At 36.7% G+C, this 26,451-nt stretch overlaps 1 protein-coding gene across 1 annotated transcript; it reads right to left on the bottom strand.

The window, feature by feature from the left end:
• Window positions 1–1,100: 1,100 nt before the first annotated feature.
• HPGDS (hematopoietic prostaglandin D synthase) lies at window positions 1,101–25,891 on the bottom strand. The gene is made up of 6 exons (XM_074343809.1): window positions 25,723–25,891; window positions 19,038–19,179; window positions 12,150–12,242; window positions 10,110–10,219; window positions 5,667–5,765; window positions 1,101–1,439 (listed from the first exon to the last, which is right to left on the bottom strand). The coding sequence occupies exons 2-6, from the start codon at window positions 19,168–19,170 to the stop codon at window positions 1,275–1,277; spliced, it is 600 nt and encodes a 199-aa protein (XP_074199910.1). The 5' UTR covers window positions 19,171–19,179; window positions 25,723–25,891; the 3' UTR covers window positions 1,101–1,274.
• Between the last annotated feature and the right edge of the window lie 560 nt (window positions 25,892–26,451).

The raw sequence follows: 26,451 nt of genomic DNA, 5'->3' as shown, positions 1-26,451 counted from the left end.
CAATACTCAGTACACTGTGAAATATTAGAAACATTGAAGAGATATCATTTTTGTAAAAAATTAATCAAAAGTAGTTTGAACAGTACCTTCTTGTTGTAAAACTAGCAAGTTAGCCTTTTTTTTTTCATATCTTAACAAATGTCATAATCCTAAATTTGGATCAGCTTCCAACATTTTATTACTCTTTTAATGTTGTGAAATATCTCTGTTCTTTTTCTTTTTAAGTAGACTTTACTTTTTAGAGGAGTTTTAGGTTCACAGCAAATTCAGCACAAAGTACAGAGTTCCCATGTACCCCTGCCCCCGTGCAGAGATACAGCTTCCCCCACTATCAGCATTGCACACAGAATGGCACATTTGATATGATCAGTGAACCCACATTGTCAATCATCGAAATCCATAGTTTACATTAGGGTTCACTCTTGGTGTTGCACATTTTATGGGTTTGACAAATGAATCCATTACAGTATCATACAGAATGGTTTTATTGCACTAAAATTTCTCAATACCTATTCATCACTTCCCCTAAGCCCCTGGCAGCCACTGATCTTTTTACTGTTTCTGTAGTTTTGCGTTTACCAGAATGTTAGTATAGCTGAAATCATGCAGCCTTTTCATATTGGCTTCTTTCACTTGGTAATATTCATTCAAGTTCCCTCCATGTCTTTTCATGGCTTGATAACTTTTTCAATTATCCACTTTTGTAAAGTGTCAAGTGGGTTTTTCACTGAGAAGCAAGCAGTTTAACTACACACTTTGCTGACTGTGTGTGAATGACAGATGTGCAGTGACCAAGACTACCAAACTCTGAAAGAAGTGACGTGATTGGTTGTGATATACATCTGTTATTTACATAGTGATTTGTGGACTGAAGAGCTAGAAGCAAAATTTATACTTTATGTGTTAGTCACAGTTATGCTATACTAACTGAAGTACAAACCATTTGGGGGAGAAAATGTGTTATGTAACTAAACCATTGTGACTGAGATGCATGCATGTCAGAGCAGCACAAAGCAAGGCCTGCCCGTATTGTAAACTATTTTTCCTCAGTTATAAATGACTTGAAGCTATTCTGAAAAAAAAGGTGCCAGAAACAAAACTCTTGGTTTCCTCTTCCTTTTTTATTTTGTTTTTATAAGTAGAATATGCAAAAGTCAAAACCTTGATGGAACTGGGGAGGGAAGTGTGTAGATTATGTGGCACGTTGATGTAGCTTATCATCTTTTGGGAGTGATGCTGTGAAGAATAATGAAGTTGGAGTCAGCAGGCATCACCTAGAGTTTGGTTTGCGGCCTTTGCTGTATCCAGTCAGCTATGGCAGGAATGCTTTGGACTTTCCTGCGTAATGTCACCAGCCTGGGATGGATGTCCAACAAATCAGGTTTAAAGACCAAAAGTGTGGTACTGCAGATTTCCCAGTAGAAGTCTGCCCAAGTTACCTAGTTTAAAGGAAGCAAATTTTCATTGGAACATAAAAGGCCTAACTTCTTAATCTGAAGGTAGTGTATGACAAGCAGTGGGAAAGCTGGACAGCCCCATGTAAAACAATGATATTGGAACACTCCCTCACAGCATACACAAAGATTAACTCAAAATGGCTTAAAGACTTAAACATAAGACAGGACACCATAAGTCTAGAAGAAAACAGGCAAAACATTCTCTGATATAAATCACAGCAGTGTTATCCTAGGGCAGTGCACCAAGGCAATGAAAATAAAAGCAAAAATAAACAAACGGGACCTAAGTAAACTTAGAAGCTTTTGCACAGCAAAGGAAACTATAAACAAAAGGAAAAGACAACCTATAGAGTAGGAGAAAATAATTGCAAACGATGCAACTGCCAAGGGCTTAATTTACAGAATATATAAACAACTCAATAACAAATAACCCAATCAGAAAATGTGCAGAAGACCTAAACATTTCTCCAATGAAGACATACCAATGGGCACATGAAAAAATGCTCAATATCACTAATTATCAGAGAAATGCATATCAAAATTACAATGAGGTATCACCTCACACCAATCAGAATGGCCATCATTAAAAAGTCCACAAATGAAAAGTGCTGGAGAGGGTGTTCAGAAATGTTTACTCCTCCTACATTGTTGGTGGGATTGTAGTTTGGTGTAGCCACTATGGAAAACAGCATGGAGATTTCTTATAAAACTAAAAATAGATTTATGATCCAGCAATCCCACTCCTGAGCATGTATCTGAAGGGAATTCTAATTCAAAAACATACATGCACCCCAGTGTTCCCAGAAGCACTATATAATAGCCAAGTCATGGAAGCAACCTAATGTCCTTCAACAGATGACAGGATAAAGAATCTGTGGTATATTTATACAATGGAATACTACTCAGCCATAAAAAAAAGAATTTGCGTTGCATTTGCAGCAACGTGGATGGACCAGAAGATTGTCATACTAAGCCAGACAAAGACAAATATTGATACGATATCACTTACATGTGGAATCTTAAAAAATTACACAAATGAACTTATTTACAGAAAGAGACTCACAGACATAGAAAACAAACAATGGTTACCAAGGGTGAAAGGCAGTGGGAAGGGATAAATTGGGAGTTTGGGATTTGCAGATACTGACTACTACATATAAAATAGATAAACAATAAGGTCCCACTGTATAGCACAGGGAACTATATTTAATACCTTGCAATGACATCTAATGAAAAAATATGAAAAGGACTATATACATATACATATACACAACTAAATCACTGTGCTGTACACTAGAAATTAACATACCATTGTAAACCAATTATACTTCAGTAAAAATAATAATAAGTAGTGTAAGTGAAAATAATCTGTAATTACAAAAGCAGAATGTGTATATGATAGAAAGTTACAGACTCCCAGTGCACAGAGGTTACTCATATTAATACCTCTGTGCATGGTATTTTTCTATGCATGTGTGTGTGTGTGTATTTTCACTAAAATGAGATCTTACAGTACATACTCTTGTAACTTGATTCAGTCTCTGCCTCTCTGTGATAATACATTTTCATCTTATTTAATACCCAATCAATACTTTTCTATTTCAAAAATGTTCTTTATAAGATAAAGCAGAATCCATCTCAGGACCATGCATTTCACCTTGTTATATTCTTTAACTTTCTTAATTCAGAACAGTACTCTGGCATTTTTCACTGAACTAGACCAAATAATTTTAAAATTTGTATGGAAACACAAGAGACCTTAAATAGTCAAAGCAGTCTTGAGAAGGCAAACAGAGCTGGAGGAACCATGCTATGCTCCTGTAGAAATCTACAGTAACCAACACAGTATGGTACTGACACAGAACCAGACTCATAGATCAATGGAAAAGCATAAAGGGCCCAGAAATATACCCATGCACTATGGTCAATTAGTCTACAACAAGAGGCAAGAGTATACAATGGAGAGAAAACAATCTCTTCAATAAATGGTGCTGAGGAAACAGAACAGCTATATGTAAAAAAATGAAATTAGAATGTTCTCTACTACCATATAAAAACAAACTCAAAATGGATTATGGACCTAAATATAAGACTGGAAATGATAGGACTCCTAAAGGAAAACATAGAATACTCTTGGACATAAATTGTAGCAATATTATTTTGGATCTGTCTCCTAAAGCAAAGAAAATAAAAGCAAAAATAAACAAATAGGACCTAATTAAACTTAAAAGCTTTTGCATAGCAAAGGAAACCATCAACAAAACAAAAAGGCAACCTGTTGAATGGGAGAAAATATTTGCAAAATGATATAAGCCATAAAGAGTTAATGTTCAACATATATTAACAGCTCATACAACTCAACATCAAAAATACAAACAATCTGATTAAAAAATGGGCAGAAGACCTGAATAGACATTTTTCCAAAGAAGGTATGCAGATGGCCAGCAGACACGTAAAAAAAAGCTCAGCATTATTAATCATTAGGGAAATACAAATCAAAACCACAATGGTATTATCACCTCACACCTGTCAGAATGGCTGTTATCAAAAAGATCACAAGTAACAAATGTTGGCAAGTATATGGAGAAAAGGGAACTTTTGTACGCTGTTGGTGGGAATGCAAATTGATGCAGCCACTGTGGAAAGCAGTATGAAGTTTTCTCAAAAAACTAAAAATAGAACTACCATATGACCCAGAAATTCTGCTCCTGGGTATATATCTGAAAGAAACAAATACACAAATTCAAAAAGATACATGCACCCCAATGTTCACATTATTTACAGTAGCCAAGATATGGAAGCAACCCAAGTGTCCATTGACAGGTGAATACTATTCAGTCACAAAAAAGAATGAAATTTTGCCATTTACAGCAACATGGATGGGTTTGAAACCATTTATGCTTAGTGAAAGAAGTCAGACAGAGAAAGACAAATACTGTATGGTATCACTTACATGCAGAATCTAAGAAATACAACAAACTAGTGAATATAACCAGAACAAAGAAGCAGACCCACAGATACAGAGAACAAACTAGTGGTTACCAGTTACATGAGACATTCAATACTTTATTATAAAATAGGCTTTGTGTAGATGATTTTGCCCAATTGTAAGCTACTGTAAGTGTTCTGAGCATATTTGAGGTAGGCTAGGCCAGGCTATGATATTCAGTAGGTTATGTGTATTTTTTGACTCAAGATACTTTCAATTTATGAATGATTTATTGGGATGTAACCTTACTGTTAATTGAGGAAAATCTGTAATAATTTGGCTCCATAGCATCTTCTAAAAGTCACCAAAGAATCTTTGGTTTTGAGGTGTGTGTGTGTGTGTGTGTGTGTGTGTGTGTGTATTTGGTGGCGGTGATTATCATACACTCATGGATTAATTCATTTTGATTTGTTTTAATCCACTGCAGCTAGCATTCTTATTGAAGCTTGAGTTGTCCCATGTTTGGCCAGTGGGAATCTCTTTGAGGTGGCTGCTGAGTTCTTTTGATACAACCCCAGTCGGTTTGTTTGTCTGTTTGTTTTGATAATTTATTTGGTTCTGGTATGAAAAAGTATTCCCAGCTCATGTTTTACATTTCCTGCCCCAAAATGAGAATGAGCTATTTCTTCAAGAAGCCCTGGTTCTTTTTAGTATTCAGAGACCAGAATCTGGGTCCTAGGGTACCCAGAACAGCAAGGTTGGTCATTTTTTCAAGAAAATGAGATGCAAAATGCTTTTTTTCTTTATCCTAAGATAAAGTACATCATGAACCAAAAATGGTGTATGATTATTCTTTTTTGTTGACAGAATATCTATAATGAGATGTCTACTCAAATCATTGTGTTTTACAAATAATAATCTTTCTTAAACTAGTTTTTACTAAGAAGAGTACACAGGTACTTCTCCACAGACTGTGCATCAATTTGGCACAATCTCATTTGTTTCACTTTGCTTTTGTTTTGCAGTGACAGCTTTTTTAAATGATTTTGTTGTTATATAATTATATAAAATATTTTAGTTTGTGTTTCCAAAGTTAAGTCCACCAAAAATGTTTATTCCAAGAAATTTAGCCTTTGTCCCTACTCGCTAAGCTCCTCCCTCCTCCCTATGGGCAACACTTTTTTCAATAAGGTTTTATAAGTTTTTGGTATGTAGATATAGATATAGATATATAGATAAAGATATAAACTTGTATTTTTTAAGATGTAAAACATACTCACAGAGTTACCAATAAACCACTCTTTTTCCCCTAAATATGTGTCCAAATCTTGCAGAAGATGAGGTGCATCACACGTAAGTAGCTCCTTAAACATCTGATCCTAGGAGAGAGAGAAAAAGACCACTTGAAGGATAATAGGAAGAAAAATAAATAATACGATTTGAAGAGGAAGTAGATTTTTCCATCTTCATTTTCCCGTGAGTTCAAAAAAGAAGAGGAGAAGCTACATGTTATTGGTGGGTGGTTGTTTTTTAAAATGTATGTCATAGAGATTCAGGTTTGATTCTCTACAGACCTTATTTCCCCCTTTATTACTCATGGATTAAAAAATAAATATTTTTATCATCAGTTCTTATAGTTTCTTTGCATATAATGACTAAATATTTCATCCATAAAATCTTTACATGCTTTTTATCTTAATTTTTGTTAATGAAAATTATTCCATTATGTTTTTACATTTCTAAAATTCCCCCTTTTTTTAGCCTCCCTCTCTTTAAAGTAAAATAATGTAACTGAAGATAAAGAAATTAATTTTAATTTATAAGGCTAGATTCCCCCAGTTTGGCAGTCTTTCATCTCACCATTGTGCTTAACAGAAGTTAATTCATAATAAATCGTTACGCTCTCGGTGCTTTCTGGATTTCCTCTCTTGACATTGTGCCTTAGTGTGAGATTTGTCTGCCTTGAATATCATCTATAAAATCCATCATCTGGATGCCCCACTTTTAATATAATATGTAAGGTATCATCACAAATCAAAGAATATCCTCAGAAGAAAATTTACAGATACATCTATTTTAAAAAGTTATCTTTATGTTTTTACTTGGATCTCTGATGGCCAAATGATTTATTCATGGCCTCTTTCTTGGTAAGAAATACTTATTTGTTTATATTGGGCTAGTTTGTATCATGGATGTGAAATGTAAGCCAAATTGAAAAAAATTATAAAACATGTATATGACATTAATTAATATTCATAAGTGGCCTATAATAAAATCCAGCCTTTATTGAGGTAAGTCAGTTAGTGGATAAGTTTCTCACCAATTTGCTGATTTACTTCCTGTTAGTATTATGACTTAGCCAGGTAATATAGATTACTATAACATACTGTCTTTTATTTGTAGAGCACAGTTTGCTAAAGAATCACCATATATTTACATACATGTGCCAGATTTCACAAACTGGAGCTTTGGAAGCTTGTCATTATTTTGATTTTATATGCTCTCCACGGTTCTATACCTCCTTTGTATATAAGGTTCTCTCTCTATGGTGAATATATTCATAGTTCTAAATAAAATAGTGCGAGTCCTTCAGCCCCTTACACAGAATTTGTGAGCTGAGGTGCAATGGGCCCAGAAGCAAGTGGCACTTCCCACAGCTCAGCTGAGCATCAGTTGGGGAGGTAACAGCCAGCTTGGCTGTCCTAGAATAGCTAGAAACAGGGGGGAGTTAAACAGAGCAGGATGTAGCTGCTGGACGGCTTTCCAAAAACTCCTGAATACTCACCTGGGTAATTCTGTTACTTTTTCTAATGTGCATTTCCACAATTTAAAGTACACCAGTGCTGTGTATATGCAATTCCAAATAGAAATTTCTCTGCACTCTTGACTTCTCCTTTAGCCAGGTTCTCTTTATGTGTCTGGTTAATCATCTCAGTCTAATGAAATGTAATTGCTAAACAGCATAATTATTAGTATTTAAGAATCATTTTAAAACTCACCAAAATAACCTAAAGAAGATAAAATTTAATTATACATCCTTTTTAAAGTGCATTTTCTGATAAACTCTAGTGGTGGACTCTTAACTTGGTGGACTCAGAAATTTCCTACCTCCTCCAGAGCATTATAAGGCAGGAGGTTGTCACCCTGAAAAGTCATTGCTATAGTATTCTATCAAATGATCTTTAGCAGAATTAGGGAGGTTTGTGTATTTCTCCAAAGCACCATTTTAAAATTCACAGTACTAAAAGCATTTAGTATTGGAAATGGGCCACTAGCATTCCTTCAATCCTGCTCATCCTTCATCTCCCCACCCACCACCCCCTGCCCTGTTCTTCAGATGAGGAACCTGAAACAGATGCAAAGTTTAACCACAGAAACACTAGTGCCAAGTGCAAAGATTATCAATGTGACCAATGCCGAGAGACATATTTTGCCTTATAAATTAAATTTAAATTAACTTTAAAATGTTAATTGGAAATAGAATTTTAGCAACCAATACTGAAACATTTATAATCGTGTATTTGGTAGTTTTTTTAAACACATAGAATAAGAGGACTTTTTTCACTATCCATTCTTCTTTACTGCATCAATATTCTGCTTTCAAAAATTTTACCTGACCACAAGGTGGCAGCAAAGCAACCCACTACGGAGAGACAAGCTGATGCGATACAAAAGAAGTGTGCGTGTTTCATTGTCTACTGCAAGTTCTTCTTGTTAATCAGATAATCAGATAGCCAAGCTATCTGCAATATTTCTGCAACATGTCCCGCTTTCTGATGGTTTATTCATGAACTTGGATTATGTCTTGCGAATTTTTTTTAAGGTAGGTGGTATGTAACAGCATTGTAATTCAAACATTAAGCATTCCTCTTAACATAAACATTCAAAGAATATTTTCCTCTGGGAGGTAGCCTCTGGTGTGGAGCCTCTGCCCCAGAAAGGTACAAAGCAGAGAAACAGAGATCGGCAAGCCCATGTGGAACAAAAAGCTTTAGATACTTTTTTCTAAATTGAGGATTATGCATCTACTTGTCTCTGCATTTATAAAGATATGTGAAATATAAATGTCATGACTGACAAATAAAAACAATGAGCACTGAATGGTATGATAACACTGTATTAATTATAACAACTAATATTTATTGAACACTTTCTACTTAGCCACAGGTACTTATGCAACCATTTCATCCTCCCAACATACTTCAAAGCAGATTCTGTGATCTCTCTACTTTACAGACAAAGAATGAAAATTTGATAGGGAGTTAAGTGACAACTGGTAAAAAGAGAATCAGGATTCAAGCCTGGCAGTCTGACTCCAGAGCCCAAATGTATTTCTATCATCAAAGCTGGGCTTTTATGTAAGACTTTGTTCTGGTTACTCAGATGTGTGTGTGTGAGTGTGTGTGTGTGTGTGTGTGTGTGTGTGTGTGTGTGTGTGTGTGTCTCTACACACACCTTACATTTATGTCAAGGAATCAGTACATGTGAATACTTTTATGTTCCAAATATCTCTATTCAAATCAGAGGGTCCTATTAAACAAACAGTATTTAGAATAAATATGCTTAAGTACATTGATAAGACTGCCACTTGTTTTGTGTTGGGGCTTTTGGATATAGGTCTTAAACCATGACATGCACGTAAATACTCGTGCACAGCTGTTTTGAACGGCTGCTGGCCCCGTGGCATTACACCCGGTGGTTAAGAACGTGGAGGCTGAGTCAGAGTGTCTGGGATTTGAATTCCTTGTGCACCACCCACCAGCTAAATAACCTTAGGCAAGTTATTTACAGTACATGAACCTTAATTTCTTCATCTGGAAGACGAGGATAACGAAAGTTTCCAAAATTAAAGTGAAGAAGGCTTGATGATAAGAGATACGAACACTGGGGATGTGCCCCAAGTAAACAAAGGAGTAAATAAAAACAGAGGGTGGCATCCAGGAAACAGGACTCCAGCTCAAGAGAAAGACATTCCTGGAATGGCAGTGAAGGGAAGTCCAATGATGACAGCTGGGCAAAAAGCCTAGACAGCTCTCCAAAGGGAAAAGGACATCTCTGGCCAGCCAGCTCCAAGAAAATAATGGAAATAATAGGTTACCTGGTATCATTTACTCGGTGGAAAATTATATCGGCAGGCATTGAGTAGTGTGGGAAGGTTCAGCAATGGAAGTAGGAAGAATTAAGCAAGTGAAAAAAGGCAATTACTAATTTGAGGAAGAAAGTGAGAAAGGAAATATAATCAAAGTATACTACCATGCACGATTCTGCACACTATTTGTATAGGCATATTAATGTAATGACTGAACATGGATTTCACCACAAAATTTTAATATTATATTGGGAGTTTGGGGGAAGAGGAGCAGAGAGAATGACTACATAAGAAATAAATTCTCATTAATTTAGTCTACTGAAATGACCTAAAATTAGTGAATCAAAGAAAGCCATATTTACATATCCTATAGAAATATGAAGATATGGAAATCCTAAAGAAACAGCTGAAAGTGTTAAAATGAGGGTTGCATCTGAGGAAGGGTTAATATGAAGAGGTAGGACTGGGAATCACTGTAGTACTTTGTTTGAAACTTTTTAATATAATTGGATATTTTAAAACCATGGTATGTCTTACTTTGATTTTTTTAAAAAAGGAACTTTTAAAAGCACCTAACATAATGTTTGGCAAGAGGAAATGATTAATAGCAGTAATAGCAAACTGATCACATTACTTTTACATCTTGTTTTTTCTCTGCCCAAGGAAAACATGACATGAAATCGTCCAACGTGTCCACGATTGCATCAACTTGACATTGTTCCAAGTCTGTTTTTCCAGCCAAATCTATGGAATAGAGAGAGGCCATTTTAAGACCAAGAATATGCTCAATTTAACTTACTATAGTAAAACTTTTTAAACAGGCAATATATTCACATGGTTCAAAAATTCAAAACAATATAAAATAGTATCCATTGAGGACTAACTTCCACCCCTGCCCCCGCCCACTTCATTTTGCTTCCTTACCCACCATACTGGTAACCACTTTCATTAGTTTATTTTGTATTCTTCCATTGTTTCTTTGTGAAAATAAGAATATATATCCCACTCAATACGCACCTCCCCCATATGTCCTAGAGAGCCTTTCTTACAGGTCCCTTAAGGGCATCCTTGCTCTTTTTTCAGCTACATGGGATATCTTTAAGCAGAAATGCTGCAAATTTATTTTATGATCCTCAACAGATTAGGTTTGTTTCCAGTCTTTTGCTAGTACAAGCAATACTACAATGAATAACCTGTTATCTTTTATCTTGTAGAAGGAATTATTTTTATTTTGCAGATAATTTTTGTCAGGAGCATTTGTTTTCTTCTTGGAAACTAAGTTTAAAATAATAGAGGAGTTTTTTTTTTTTTCTGTCATTCATTGATTATCATTTTGTTAAGGAATCATTGGTCTTCCCAAATATTTTCCCATTGGTGTCAATTTAAAATGCTTCAGTGTGGAAGCATTTTAAGATAGGTTGCTTTTGTACAACTGTATAAATTTGCTAAAAATCAAGGAACTATATACTGACAATGGGTGAGTTGTATGTTAATTATACCTCAAGAAAGCTGTTAAAAGTGAAAGAAAATGCTTCAGTAATTTGATTTCTTCTGTAAACTATCTATATTTGTGAGTGTGTGATGTTCAAAAGCTGATTCTTCTTTCTGACCTTGGAAAGTCCTTCCGAATTGTATCATAGGTTCTCTTCACTCATTTTCATCCTTACTCCCTACTCTGACTTCCACGCGCAAGGCTTCAGTCAGTTTTATGCAGATGACTCTGTATTCAACACGTTTAGTCCTAAATTCCAGGTCCATATCCTCAGCCTCCTTTTGGGTAATCCTCTGTGTATCCTTTTGGCCCCTGAACTTCCTTCAGCAAATCCCAAAGTGCAGTCATCCTGTCCTACTGCAAACCAGCTCTTCTTCCTCATTCATTCAACAAATAATTACTGGGCTCCAACTGTGCATCGGCCCCAACAGTGGCTCCAGCAGTGAACAAAGGAGGTGAATCCCTTGCCTGCGTGGCACTTATGGCTAACTGGAGAGGACAGACAATGAAAAGGATATCGCAAGTTAAAGGAATTTTTTTTTTTAAATAAAGAAGAGGAAAAGAAGGAGCCATGAGAACAACAGACTATGTCCAACCTGCCATCTGCCTGGCCCTCACTCTTCCTACTCCAAAACAGTGCCCTCCACACGCCAAACCCTGCTTTCTAGCCCTGTGATGATGCTGTCTTCACAAACTTTCTCATATTTTCCTTACTCCTTGTTCTTTTCCATTTCTGTCTGGACTATTTCAATGACATCCATATGTGCATCCCTGCAGTCATGCCAAACTGATAGAAAGCATGGCCGGAATAATCTTCCAAGCTCATAGCTATGGTTATGTTGCTTTTCCAGGTTAAAAACCTACAATTGAAGTCAGACATGCTAGCAAAAGTTTGGGTTCAGACATGTCTAATTTTTCAGCTGAATTCCAACAAGGGATTGGGAGCAAGGAAGTGCAGTTCAGGAGAGTCTGTAGGTCATATAAAATAAAATTATATTATTGTCTAGGGAACTCATGGAAAATTAAACTGATAGCAATAGTACAAGTATACTTCTCTGGCATTTAATCCCATTTAATCCTATTCTTTGTAGTATAGGGTTAAATAATAAAGTTATTTAATGAATATTAAATATATGCCTTTTTTTCAGTTATCAAAAATCTTAAACACAATAAATGTATTACCTGTGTTTCTGGTCAAATATCTTGCGATTGCTAGGCTCTGGTGAAGGTTAAGTCCATCGACTTCCAAAATGGGAATTTTGCCAAATGGAAGAGCTTAAAATAAAGTGAGCAAAGAGTCAACTTCTAGAGCAAAATCAAGACAGAATATTTCCATTTTACTGATAATGGTGGAAACAAAGCATGATTTTAAGTTACAGAATTCTTGAATATTTATTCTAAAAGGAACATTGGGCACCCTCTAGTGGAATCCTTATGTTTTACAAGTAAAGTGAGTCGTTCAAAGATCTGTTACAGAGTTAGTGACAGAACCAGATCTAGAAACCAGGCTCATGGTGACGCTATACATCATACTATATATCATCTCATAAATTTATTAATTAACTTTTGAAAATATTTTCTTTTAAAGCTTCATTAACTTTTCTGGCTTCTATCAGAGATCAAATTATTCTTTAAAAATACAGTCTGAGAAATATGGCAAGTTTGATTTACATATTGAGTTATGGTAAAGAATTTAGCCCAAATTATTATTTTGATGAGTGACTATTTGACATACATAGTAAGGTAATAGCGTATCTGGATAGATATAGGACAGACTCATAGCGTGTTATTATTTTATCTGTAAATCTTACTTTTTTTCTTATCTAAACCTATTATATTTTTGTCAGAAAGTAATTTGTTATTCTTTAGTATAGAAAAATTATAAGATAAATAAAAATAATTCTACCACATTGCTGGAAAACAAGCCGCTGAAAAACAAGCAACTAGAAAACAAGCCACACCTAAATTTCCATGAGCTTAAAATATTATATTCACACTTACTTGCTTAAAATGCACATGCTTGCTTTGTTTTAATGGTTTACGCAGTAGATGACCTATAACATCTATTATGCTAAAGAAAATTTGTAAGGAGAAATCCCGAGATTGACCATAAGGGCATGAAGGAGGGCAGATATTTCCTTAGGGTAAAACAATGGCCGGTCCTGGAAAGCCAGATCATCCATTAACAGAACTTTGTCCTGGCCTGAAAGCATGCTGTTTAACCCGAGGGAAGTATTTGCTATCTCAAGATGTCCCAGAGGCAATAACAGGATAGACTTAGAAAATTTGCATACCCTGAGGAGGGTGATTGCTCCTGGAAGGAAATTAATTCCTGAAATTAATCAGTTAACCAGCAGGCAGAACTTAGTGCTTATGGCGTGGAATATCTAAAGCCCCACCTCTTTGATCGCATTTTTTTCTGAGTTGTATACTCGACCAGGCTTTCGCACCGCTCTAGATCCACGAGATCTTGAGTCCCCTGGTCCCATCTTTGCTCTTTACTTTGTCTCTTTCTTAAGTCTTGTGTCACCTGTCCTCAGACACGGCCCTGAGCTGCGCTGGACGCAGCACTACATAATTATACCATTTCAATATTTTAATTATTTTTCCCTATATGTATAAAAACAAAATCATAATGTATATAGTGTTTGTAAACCATTTTTCATACGATAATACCTTTCTGAAATTTCTCTATATCAATGAAACACCATCTTTCTAATGATAGATACTTTGCCATATGAATCATCACAATTTCCCTAACCAGTGGCTTAGCTTGGGACATACAATTATTTTTGAAAGACAGAAAAGAATAAAGTTCCACTTGAAATCCTATGACACTGACACAGCTATTAGAATCAAACTTCAGGTGTCTTTCATATGTACTGAGTAAGTTCAAGATGAACTAGAGTTCACACCAGGAATAAAAACTTCTTTGAGTATTTATCTATAAGTGGGCCACATACTATTCTGAATGTCTGAGATACTGCAGTGCACAAAACAAAGTCCCAAATGAAGCTGACATGAATTGTGATCCCTTATTTGAAGCAAAGTATGTGATCAAGAGGGAATTAGCAGGGGGAGGTGGGTATTGCTCAGTGGTAGAGTGTGCTTAGCACGGTGGGTTCAATCCCCAGTATCCCCATTAAAAAAAAGTGGGGGAGAATTAATACGCCTAACATTTGGGGGTGGTTCTTCATGGGCATCATACTAAATATTTAACATGCCCATTAGGTCTTCTGGTACTTACAACAACCTTGTGAAGTAGGAATTAATTACTATCTCATTTTATAGGTAAGGAAATGAGATGAAGAGAAGTTACATAAATAGTCCAGATCACACACCTGGTAAAGGTGAGATCCAAACTGAGGTCAGTTAGAACTTTTGCTCAGCTGTTTTCTAGTTCTAAGAGCCATGTTTTGAGAAAGACATTAAAAATCAGAGCAAGCCAAGAGGACTGTATCCAAATTAGAGAGGGGTCTGAAAACCATCTAATATGAGGATTGAATGAAAAATTTAACACTTTCCACTGAAGAAGACAGAACAAACTAAGTGAAACATAAAAGCCACCTCCAATATGGCATAGTTATCAAATGGAAGAAAAACTTTTCTTATTCTGACTATCTGTAAAATGCAGGACTAGAACCAAGAAGTAATTTTTGAAAGGACTGATTTTAACTCAAAATGAAAAATAATGTTACCATTGGAACTTTTGACAATGGAATGTGTTTTCTTATGAGATGGTAAGCTTTCAGCTACTGGAAACGTTGAGCCAAGCTTGGGATAATTGCCAACAATTGGAATATTGGGCTGCATTTAGCAAGAAGAAATTTAAGAAGACAAATGCTAAGTCCTTTATTTGGTTCCAAAAAAAAATAATTTCAGGGTGTTGGAATTGTAACTTAACAGGAACACCTGTCAAAAAGCTTTAAGAGATTTAGTGAAGCTGAATGTAAGGTCTCAGTGTGCTTTGGCTGCCAAAATAGCTACTGTGATCTTGGTAAAATGTCTCAAAATAATGTCAAGGCTTGTGCCAGAAGTGATGGTCCCACTCTGCTCTGTGCAGTTTTTATGCCGGGAACACTGTGTTCCTCTAGAGGCACCACACATAAAATGGCAGACACAGTCTAACAGGAGCTTGTTTTACTTGGATGGTGAGGAAACCCAAACCAGGGGAAATAAATGGAACACTCCAGCAAGAGAAGAGAGTTGCGCCTTGGACCAAAATGTAATTGCAGATCTCAGATAGTCCATGGGAAACAGAATTTTAATCAAGAAGAGGAGTCAGGGGTAGGAAGGCTGAACTGAATTTCACAATGATGACCAGAGAAACAATCAAGGAAGTTCCAGAAGTCGGTATCTAAATAGAAGTATACATGAGCATGAGTTAGCTAGGGACTCAATTCTGAGTTCAGCCAAAGACCTTTATCCTCAATCAGAGCATTTTCATTGAACGGACTACATAGCAGTGGCTTTTTTTCTATGATGTCTTGAAGATACTAAATTTCTTCAGACAATTGGATGTGAGAGGAATATTAGTTTGTTATCCATGAATTAACATTTTAAAGTCCAAGACCAATGTATGAAAGCTGTTTGGATAAGGAAGTTTCTTTTAAAAGATTTCCTCCCTTCTGCTTTCTATACTCTCTTCCCAGAATTTCATGGAGATGTTGGACCTCCTAAACTGATTGATTCTCAATTTTCCTTATCTTTTTTCTCTTATTTTTTTGTTTTTCCCTATTGTACTTTTGGGGGGAGTTCCTTATTTTTCATTGTATTGATTTGTTTTTGTCAAATATTAATTTTCATGAACTTTTTAATCCCCTAACATTCTTTTTCACAGCATCCTGTTCTTGTTAAGAAAGTATAGAATATCTTCTCTTTTCTCTCTGAGGATTTCATATTTTTGAAGTTTTTTTCTTGCTACATCACCTTGACACCCTCAGAGAGGTTTGCTTTTAGGTCTGTTTTATTAGAAGCTTTCCACATTATGGACTAATTTTTGACTTGCCATTTCTGTTTCAAAGAACAAAGAAATAAAAGCTAACTGGAATCTCAGGGTGGATGAGAAGGGCTTGCCAACATGGGCTGGACCATTTCACTGAGATCTCCCCATCTGTTAGGCATTTTTCTTGGACTGGTCAGTTTTCCCAGAGAGAATTCCTCCTATTTCCTGCCTGAGAGATATCAGCCTGGTTTCAGTTGATTGTAGAGCAGGGGAAACGGCTTCTCCTTCTGGACTTCCACTGAATGCCACTTTCCCTATAGCACTGTGTCCTCAGACATGCCTGGTGTCCTAGAATCCTCTGGTCCATCCTCTCTTGAAAGTGATCTCCATACTTCTGCCAGGGAGACAGGAGGATCTTGTTGTCACACTGCTTCCTCACATTCTTCTAGGCAGTCCTCCATCAGCTCAGCTCTTAGAGTTATCTGTTGCAACCAATTTCTGATCCTTTAGGGGCATCTCTGGAGTCACTCAGCTTTCCTTCTCCCCTTCCAGGCTTATATTTGAGCATCACTAGCCTACTAAGTCACCTTACCATTCCTTGACCTGCTTTCTAGCTTCCAGAATTTTGCTCTCATATTTAAGGTTGATTTCTTTATCTCTTGGTGGGGGAGGGGTGCCTTTTTCTCAAAAAGTACTTTAATATTATTAAAGGAGAGAGAAAATATAAAACCTGTGCACAACCTACTAGGTTTGACCAGGAAGAATTTTTTAATAGAAATATCCAATGATATTCTAGATTACAGTAGGAGGGATGTCACAGAGAGCTTCAAACACCAGAGAGTATTCCTAAATTAAATAGATGAGACCAGATATAATTTGCAATAGAAACTGCTTTTCAATATCTATTTTTTGATTTTTTTTCCTCAAAGTAATAAAATCCTGAATTTTTAGCAGGGCAAATGCTTATCCACAATAAAGTCAATGTTTCCCAGCTTCCTTTGCAGTAGCATATGACTAGCTGACTAAGTTCTTGCCAGGGCAATACAAGCAGAAGTGATGTGGGCGACTTTCTGGTCATTTTGCTGGGAGGAAGAGGTGTTTTCTCGTCTCTCTTTCACACTTTCCATGAGCTGGGATTCGGAAGGAGAGTGAACTATTTACATGGTGTGAATAAGAACCCAGTACAGGTGGCAAATGAACAGAAGAGAGGGAGCCTCGTTCTTGAGAGCTCATGGGGCAGAGCCACTATGCTAACTTGGGCTTGTATGCAAAAGAAATACATTCTTATTCTCTTTAAGCATTGTTTGTGTTGGATGTCTGTTAAAGCGTTTGAAACTATATCTTAACCATCACTAACTTTAAGATCACTTTCAACTCTAAGAATCTATGAAAATATTAAGAAAATGCAGTGATCCATTTTTAATAACATAATGAAAAGTTAAGGTAGAGTAGGGAATGAATAACTCAAACAAATTATATCTAAAAACTAAAAGGCAGACTTTGTCATATGTAAGATCTCCACAACTTGCTATCCATCTTGACTTAATTAATGGCTAAAATGAATACTCCACCTATTTTATGTCCATAGAATTAAAAAGCTCATGTACAAATTCTGATATCAGGAGAAATGCTTGGATATTAATGGTAAAGTTTCAGAAGAACAGGAAATGAGATATTCTATCCCACCAGAGAAGAGTTCTCTGATAAGATAAAGAGTAGTTACAGGGGCAATGACTTCAAAGGAATTCATGCTTCCAAAAGTCATGTGGCAATATTTTTTGTTAATATATAAATTATCATGATTGATAATATATCAATTATATGATTGTTACTGGCATTATCTAGTGCAAATAACTTGGGCCATAGCATTAAATGGACCTGTGTTTGAAAATCAGCTGTACCTTGCTACAGCTGCGAACCTGGAAAAGTTACCTACACTGTGTGCTTCAGGTACCCCAACTGTAAAATGCAAACAATAACACATCCCATGTAGACCTGCTAGAGAAATTAAATGCAATAGGGTCTGGAGAGTATCTGCCAGCCGTAGATAGTCTACAAGTACTCAACAGCTGTTTTCTTCAGCTTCATCTTTATGTACATTTTTAATCATCTAGTCTTCAAAATATAAATTTTAAATATATAATTTTTAGTTAGTATTTCTAGGTAACATGGCAAGCATCTAGATGACTTACAACTTACTGAGAACCACACCCTGTTGTTTAATGTAATCATATTTCTAATTCTTCCTCATTGTTCTCAGTGCTAAGTAGCATGTTTCATTGGGTTACCTAGCCAATTTGTAAATTTGTTCTTTCCTCTGATCAAAGAGATCCCAGTTTTATTCAGGTATCCACCTCTCTCTCATATAGTCACAGGCCTCATGAAACTTGGTTTCATCTCCAGCTTCAGAGTTGGACTAGATGGTTCTAAGCTTCTTCCCACCCCCTTTGCCAGTGATGGGTTCAGAAATGGACATGTGACCCAATTGAGCCAGTGAGACACAAGAGGTTTGCTGAGGTCTTCTGCGGAAAAGTTTTCTTCATCCTTCTGGGAACACTTAAGGAAGCAGAGCCTCCTCTTAACTCGGCTCAGTGTTGCGGCTGCATGCTGTGAGGTTGGAATTGCAGCAGGCATATGTTGCTGCCAGCCTTGTGATGCAGCCAACACAGGAAGACAGATAAAGCCATCCTTTGAAACCTAGATTTTCCTCTGGATTTTCAGTTATGTGACACATTTCATTTCCTTGTTATTTAAGGCATTTGAGTTTGTTTTTCTGTTAGAGCAGCTTTTCTGACCCGTTGTCAAATCATTTTCCACATCTGTAGCAAGCCCATCCAATTCCAATGATCACAAGTTTGCCTTCAGTATTCCCCCGCTTCAGCTCTGCTGCTGGGGCTTCATGTTGGGTTATTTTTATACTCCTTTTCTGTCAGGTTTGTGTTTTCAGCTCAAATAGAATTTTCTGGGTCACATAGCATTTATTTAACTTTCCTGAACTGCTGCTTCTCAATGTAAAGCTACATGAGATTAAAAAACCTTTTTTTCTTTTCCCTGAGGAAAGACAAGAGGGTCTAGAAACATTTTCCCTACATACATTTTCATGAACTACTGTTTGTGCTACTTACTTGATTTGATTTCAGGCCAATCAGCTTGTTCTAGTCTGTGGTCTTCATACTTTATGTCCAAATATGCAAATATGTACCGAATAATTTCTGCTCTCCCCCTCATATTAAAGTAAATGAGTTTGTAGTTTGGCATGATGTAATTCTGGAAAGAGAAAAATAGAAGGATTATTTAAACATCCCTCTAGAGATGTCTCAACATTTTTCTTGGGGGACTTTTTGAAAACTTTATGGAATCTTCTGGGATAACTGGAGATAATTAGAAGATATTTCAAAATGAGTATTATAAATCATGATCCTAATAACATATGGGGAAAACTCGACTGAAATAAGATCATGGCTCTCTCTGTTTAAGAACTAGCTGGAATGTTCCAGGGAAATAACCAAAGTCAAGTTTTATTTATAGAAAGACATAAGACTAAGAGGGTATCAATACACCAACCTTCAAAGGATGGAGTCAGAAGCTTTCCATGTTAAGATGTTTTTGTCCAGCTTTTTGCCACTTGTGAGTGGTGTTTGACATTTGGTTTGTCCTTTGCTTTGGTGACACAGCTGAGTTTGTGAGAACAGCTGGGTAGGGATTGCAAGGGCAGGGAACACACAACAGGCATGGGAACGAGCTATGTCAGCCTGCTATCCCCTCCCTTCCCTCCCTTGTTGCTTTTCCCTCTAGGATTCAAAGGCTTATGGCAATGGTGTTGTCTTCTCTCCTTTACTGCATCAGTGGCGCTGGGGTTTATTGGGTTGCTTGCACCATACAACATACTCCCATCTTGGGGACCTCTGGTGGGATGGGACAACGATGAGCATGTTTCTTTATTCCCTCTACAGAGGAACACGGAAGAAAGGAAACAAACTTTTCTTACATTTCAGAAAGTTAGCTAATACTGGCGATATTGGTTAACGGAGGTCATTATAATTTTGTGAGTTTTCTGTGATTCATATAATTTCATTTCCATTGTCTACACACAGTGAATGATTTTAAGCACTAAGAGTAGGATGTATTGTCATTTTATAATGATTAGGCAACTGAGAAAGAAACATTTTCATTTGAAATTCAGTTCTTCCACTTAGTTTCTGTGTACCTTTTGGCTAGTCAACAAAATCTCTCTGAATGTCAAAGCCCACTTCTTATAAACAGAGATACTAATGTGGATTTGGGGGTTAATGAGTAACACATGTAAAGCATTTAGCACAATGCTAAACACTTAATAATTATTAGTTATTAATAATAACTTTGAATTCATTCTACGGTCAAGAATAAACACCATGAATACAGCACACTGCAAATAAATAATATTTATAGTATTAAGTAAATAAAAATCATAAATGACATTTATTTAAAGTGGTGAGTTTAAATAGTTTATTCTCTCCTAAGGAAATATTTTCAGAGATATTAACAGAATATTACATAAAAAGAAAAGTTGGGCTCAAGTCGCAAAACAAAATTCCATCTGAAATCACATCTCATAAAAGATCAAATGCAAATCATAAAAATCTAGATTGCCAAGCTCCTATTTCACGGACATGCATATTTCATCCATCTGTGGAGAGGAGGACCGGAAATGACTTGTCTGATTGCTTATCTAGACCCCCTCAGGCTGAAGAAATGATGGTGATGGCGATTCCTAGAAACCCATTTCTCTGAGCCTGGGTTTTCCACGCCTAGATGTTGTGAAGGTGGTGCTCCTTTTAGAGACAGAGACCCTAGTCATTCCGTGTCCTGTCCTCTCCCATTAGCTTCTCTAGTCCCCACCCAAGTGAAATGTGGCACATGCCACTTGTATCAATATGTGAGAGAATGTTCTCTGCAGAAAGAAGAATTCACTAGCAAACTAACAAAGCTCCAAGATTTATAGCCCCAAATTCCTTTGAGGGAGAAATATGCATATAGGAAGTTCACATTTGGGACACTAAATGAAGTGCCCATCAGAAATGGAACCAGTTTCCAAGTTTCTTAGAAATGTTGAGCTTAGAAATAAGTAGTGGTAAATACACAAGACAAAAATAGTAAATAAAAAATATAAAGTAACAAGTTTCCTTCTGAAAAAAAGTAAACATTTTACATAATCAAAATAAAGGGAACACTGATGTAGGATGTAAAAAATGTAATTGTTACAATTCCTTGGTCAATTTTTTTAAATCTCAAGAACAAAAATAGTCTTCAGAGTAGAAAAAGTGTCTATCAGTTGCACTTCTTTATTTGAAAAGCATTCTACACAATTTTTTAATTGATTTTTATGTTGTAGGTCAGTGCTTCCAAAGAAATTATGTATTTTTTCTTTAAACATTTTATGTGTATATAGATTCACTTGTGTCCATATGATCAACATTAAAAATTAAACATAACTTTCTCTCATTTGGTCAAATATCACATAATTCTACATAAAAATGAAGGGGTTGTTTGTTGTTAATTTGCAAAATTATGCTATTTTATATTGTATTTCACTCAAGTAAAGGAAACATTTAAAAATTCTTAACACGGGTTGGCAGCTGTCTACTCAGTAAATAGATCTTTAAGATTTGGCACAGGCCTATGGACATCTGACAGGCTTATCTTTCCCTCTAGAACATCCTTTCAACAGTCATAACTCATGAATAAAGCTGTACTTGTACATCATATTTCTGTACTTACTTGCATAATTATATTTTCTACTGAGCAGAAGTCCAGTTTCTTGATTTTTATAGCTGCAAAACGTCACCCTTGAAGACTTGTCCTTCAGGGTACATGTGCACATTTTATAACATGAAAAATAAGTACTAAAGGTAAACGCTGTTGGAAATATTTACTAATTCTAAAAATCCTTTCAGGATTTTATAAGCCTTTGTGTAAAAACTAAACAGGAGGAATTCCAAGTAAATGTTTCAATGGCCAATGAAAACAGACAAGGAAATGTGCAATACAGTCTAAAGATAAGCAGAGAGGATCGTGTCCGGAAGAACAGTTTTCCCCTCACTGCACTTAGCAATGTATCTGGTACAGTAATCTCACTTTGCTAAAGCCTTTATTTCATAAGGCTGATGGACTAAACGGGTTAAGTTAGCATTCATTCCCAGTGAGGATCAAGCTCAGGGTAGAGCAGGCTGATTGAAAGGAATGCGTGGTTTTGGAGTAACCCCTGCCACTCACTATCTGGATGGCCTTGGACAAGTCACCTGTTCCTGGCTTCACTTTCCTCACCTGTGAGATGGTAGTGAAAATACAGTGCTTGGCACATAGTATTTGTTGAAAAACAAAAGAGAATAAAAAGGAAGAGAAGGAGGCAGGAAGTGAGGGAGGGACAGTTCCCTCCCTAACAGAGATGAGAGTCCAGCCTTGTGTCGTTTGATTGGACTCAAATCCTAAAGACCACGTTCTTTCATCCACTTTTTCTGTGGCAGGGACACAAAAGTGAAAAGTTATATAAAAAGAAAATATAAAGTTAGAATTAAGAGCACGATAAACTTAGCCTGGACCAAAATGAATAGAAACAAAATGCCGTGAACAGAACTCAGAATTCTGAGAGAAGCCGTGGTCAGCCAGGAGTTTAGCTTCTTCAAAATAACGGGGAATGAAAATCCTCCACACACGCAAGATGGGAGAGTGGAGAGACATACTGCTGGAAACCGGAACCCCGCAGGCTTTTCTACAAATTGTTTAAAAAGGTCAAATTGCAAACCTTTTGTAAAACTGCTAAAGACGAAAATATATGGAAAGTCACAAATAATTTAAATTACAAATAAAAAGGGATCATAATAGCAAATAAAATAGATGATTAAAAATCATAAGGTAACACTACAAATAACTGTCACAGAATCTGAACACTTAAATGGAAACCCTGAGAAACACAAAAATTAACATAGTCCAATTAAAAGAAACTGAAAGCCTGCATCTGATAATGAGTAAAGAAATGGAATCGGTAATTAGTCACACCCATGAAAGACACCAAGCCCAGATGATTTTACAGGTGAATATTACTTAATCCTCAAGGCAAAGTAATCCTTATCTTTTAGAAGTAGTTTCAAAGACTAGAAAGACGACAGAAGTGCAAAGATGTTAAAAGAGGAAGATTATAGACTAATCTCACTTATAAATATGATATAAACATCTGTCGGGAGCCTTAAGTGAGTGGGCCGTGGGGCCCAGGCCAAAGTTCACAATAACTTACACCTGGTAAGAGGTAACTGTACGCATGCGCTAGGAGCATGAGTCCGCATTATGAACAATGCGCATGCGCCCCTAGCATTATAAAAGGGCAAGTGCGTACACCTGAGGGCTGGCCGCGCGCGTAGCACCCACTCGTCCTGCGGTAAAGCGCTCCACGTCACTCCTCGCGCCTTCTTCCAGTTGGGCAGCTCACCTCCTCGAATCCCTCTTCAGCCTCCCTCGGCTGACAACATCCTAAAAAACGTACTAGCTATTCAAATTTAGTGTATAAAATTAAATGTAATGTTGGGCTGCACCCCGCAGGCTGGTAAGCCTTGTAGTTGCCCAGCCTCGAGACTGAAGAAAGAGCCCGGAGACGTTGACAGAGACATCAGTGGTTACTGGACAGGGGATCTCACACATCTGAAGTGAAAGGTCCTGGAGCAACATCCCACCGTGCACGGCAGACGACAAGCAGGATGCGGCAACACGCTTCACTGCTCTGGGAAGGAGGAGGCTACCATTTATAAAGGGAATTGATAACAGGTTGGCTTATCAGTTACAGGGAAACCAGTAATTGGGGCGGGGGACAGGCACGTAGGCAGTTGCTAATTCAGCCCATCTAATTAAGAGGATTGGATAGTCGTGTGAGGGAGGCAGACCTGGCAGAGCAGGGGATGTAGAGAGCAAGAGAACAACCATCATGAGTGTCCTGACCATTCATGTAATGGCACAATAGGGTTTATCCCAGGAATGCAAGGTATTTCAGCACCAAAACATTCATCTGTATCCTATACTACATCAATAGGTTAAAAGAGAACAACTGTAAGCCATCTTATCTTCTCAATGGATGCTAAATAAATGCTTTTTAAAAAAGCATTTATAAAAGTAATCACTCATTTGTGATCAAAACTCAAAAAAAAAAAAAAAAAAAAACCAAAAAAACCAAAACACTTATCAAACTGAGAATAGAAGGAAACTTCTTTAATCTAATAGAGGCTCTACGAAAAGACACAAAGCAAACGTCATACATAATGAGGACCAATGGAAGCATTTTTCTTTAGTATCAGGAAAAACAAGGATCCCTATGATCCTAGTATTCAGCATGGTCTGGATGACCTCGCTAATTCAGTAAGATTAGACAACAGTAAATAACATATGTAAGGAATGGAAAGGAAGAGACAAAATTGTCCTTATTTGCAATTAAAATGATTGTGTATATTCAAAATCCAAGAGACTTTACAGAAAAACCTGATCCTAAACTTAAAAAGGAAATGCTAAAGACCAAGACAGCCAAAAAACCCCAACCAACCAAACAAAAGAACAGAAAGAGAGGGCTTCACCTACCAGACAGCAAGACTTTAAAAGCCTTGTACTTATGGTAACGTGGTGTTTGTTCAGGACTAGATATAGGGGGTACACAGAGTCTCGAAACAGAACCTCAGGTGTACAACAGACAAGACATTACCATGGGGGCATACGAGGACGAGACTTTAAAGTGGTTCTGAGACAAAAGAGGAAAAATACACATAATGAAACCCCGACTTCACATAATACATAGAAATAACACATAAACATGACTTGATTGACCCAGGCAAACTCCAGTGTCGTGCTGGTCTCTTATTCCCTGTTAGCTTCACACTCTGAGCCCTACCACTGTCATTCTGTGTTAGGAATCCCATGCAGAGGAATCTGCATGTATTCTGTGAAATGATAAAGAAACAAGAAGTAAAAAGTCTGATCATGCTTAGGATCTCCTTTACACCTAAAACACTAACCACTGGTTTCCTTCCACCCCAAAGAAAGTCGTGTGAAGTTCCTGATTCAGCAGATAAATAACTTACTTAGACTTCTGTTTGGAAAATAAGGTACACATCTTCTTGAAGAACAAATGAATGCATGGCTAACAAACACCCTGGATAGAAATTTTCACGTGTGAACTCATATGCACATAGTCATTAAGTGCAAAAGAAAATATAGCTTTTAATTTAAAAATTAAATGCTTTACATAAAAAGTAAGAATATTTTTGAAAAGTTCTATCTCGGGTATTTCATTTCTCCTAGGTTTGTAGCTCTTTTTACTAGATACCAACATATTTTAGCTGGTTAACAACAAAATGCAGGAATCCCAGAGGGGATTTTAATGCAGTCATTGAAAATACAAGCTATTATAATAAAACCATTGAATTTTAACTAAGCTGATATTCTAATCTATATATTGCTGTAAGGGCACAGTAAAAACATAATCTCAAAAATTCTAGTGTCTGTGCCAGAAAGGTGACAACAATCCAAACTCAATTTTGTAGCAAAAGAGGCTAACATTCAATTACTTTGTTATGCACTTTAAAGATTTCAACAGGTAACTGAAAAAAGGGAAAGAATTTTAGGAGTAATTTTGATGGCTAGAAAGCTTACAGATAAGAAACTAACAATTCAGTCCAAAAACAGGTCACAAGGCAGTTAGACATGCACAGAATATGACAGTCATAAAAATAAGCCCTAAAATGAAGAGTGAAAACTATCTCATTTCTAGTCTTTGTACAGCTCATTCATATCACTTACTTGGGCTGTGTCTCTGTGGGGTTTCTCGTATCTTCTGTGCCCTCGTATGGGACTGTATCTTGGGTTTATATGATGAGTAAGATACAGTCACAAGCCAATGAGAGATGAGGTGACTTCCACATAAGTCTCTTCCTTTATGTCTTAGATGAAATATGCCTGCCAAAATGTGCAAGTCTGCAAAGACTTCTAGTTATTCTTGGAATTTTATAGGTTCTCTGTGTATAAATAACTTAAAATATTTGCATACAGTTGGTAAAGTCAAAGTTATAGGTGCTGAAGTGTGCCTCTTGCTACACATTTATTTTTAAAGTCTTAGAACTACAGGCACGTGGAGGAAATGAAAACTGAGGGCAAGTACACCATCCTTACAAATACACACATGGCTTGCTGCCTGACTTCACTAGATCTCCTTGGTGCATCCTTGGCTGACCACCTCCTCACCGGAACCCGTCTCAGACAGCCTCATCTTTACCTGCTCTGCGCTTATTCATCACAGTGTCTGACAACTTACTGTATTTTATTTGTTTGCTTTCACCCCCCCCTTCCCCCCAGTGGAATATAGGCTGTACCAAGGCGGGCACTTCATTGTTTAATTTAGTGTTGTGTCCTCAGTCTCAACAGGAGTGCCAGGCACATCGTAAGCACTCATATATATTTGATGAATGAATGACCCCAATTTCTATTTCCTCACAATTCATAATTTTACAAGAACTCTTCAAATTTTCATTG

Source organism: Camelus bactrianus, chromosome 2, assembly GCF_048773025.1.
Source record: "Camelus bactrianus isolate YW-2024 breed Bactrian camel chromosome 2, ASM4877302v1, whole genome shotgun sequence".
In the NCBI taxonomy this organism is placed as follows: domain Eukaryota; kingdom Metazoa; phylum Chordata; class Mammalia; order Artiodactyla; family Camelidae; genus Camelus; species Camelus bactrianus.
Note: the sequence above shows the minus strand (reverse complement) of the source record. Positions and strands in the feature narration are given on the sequence as shown.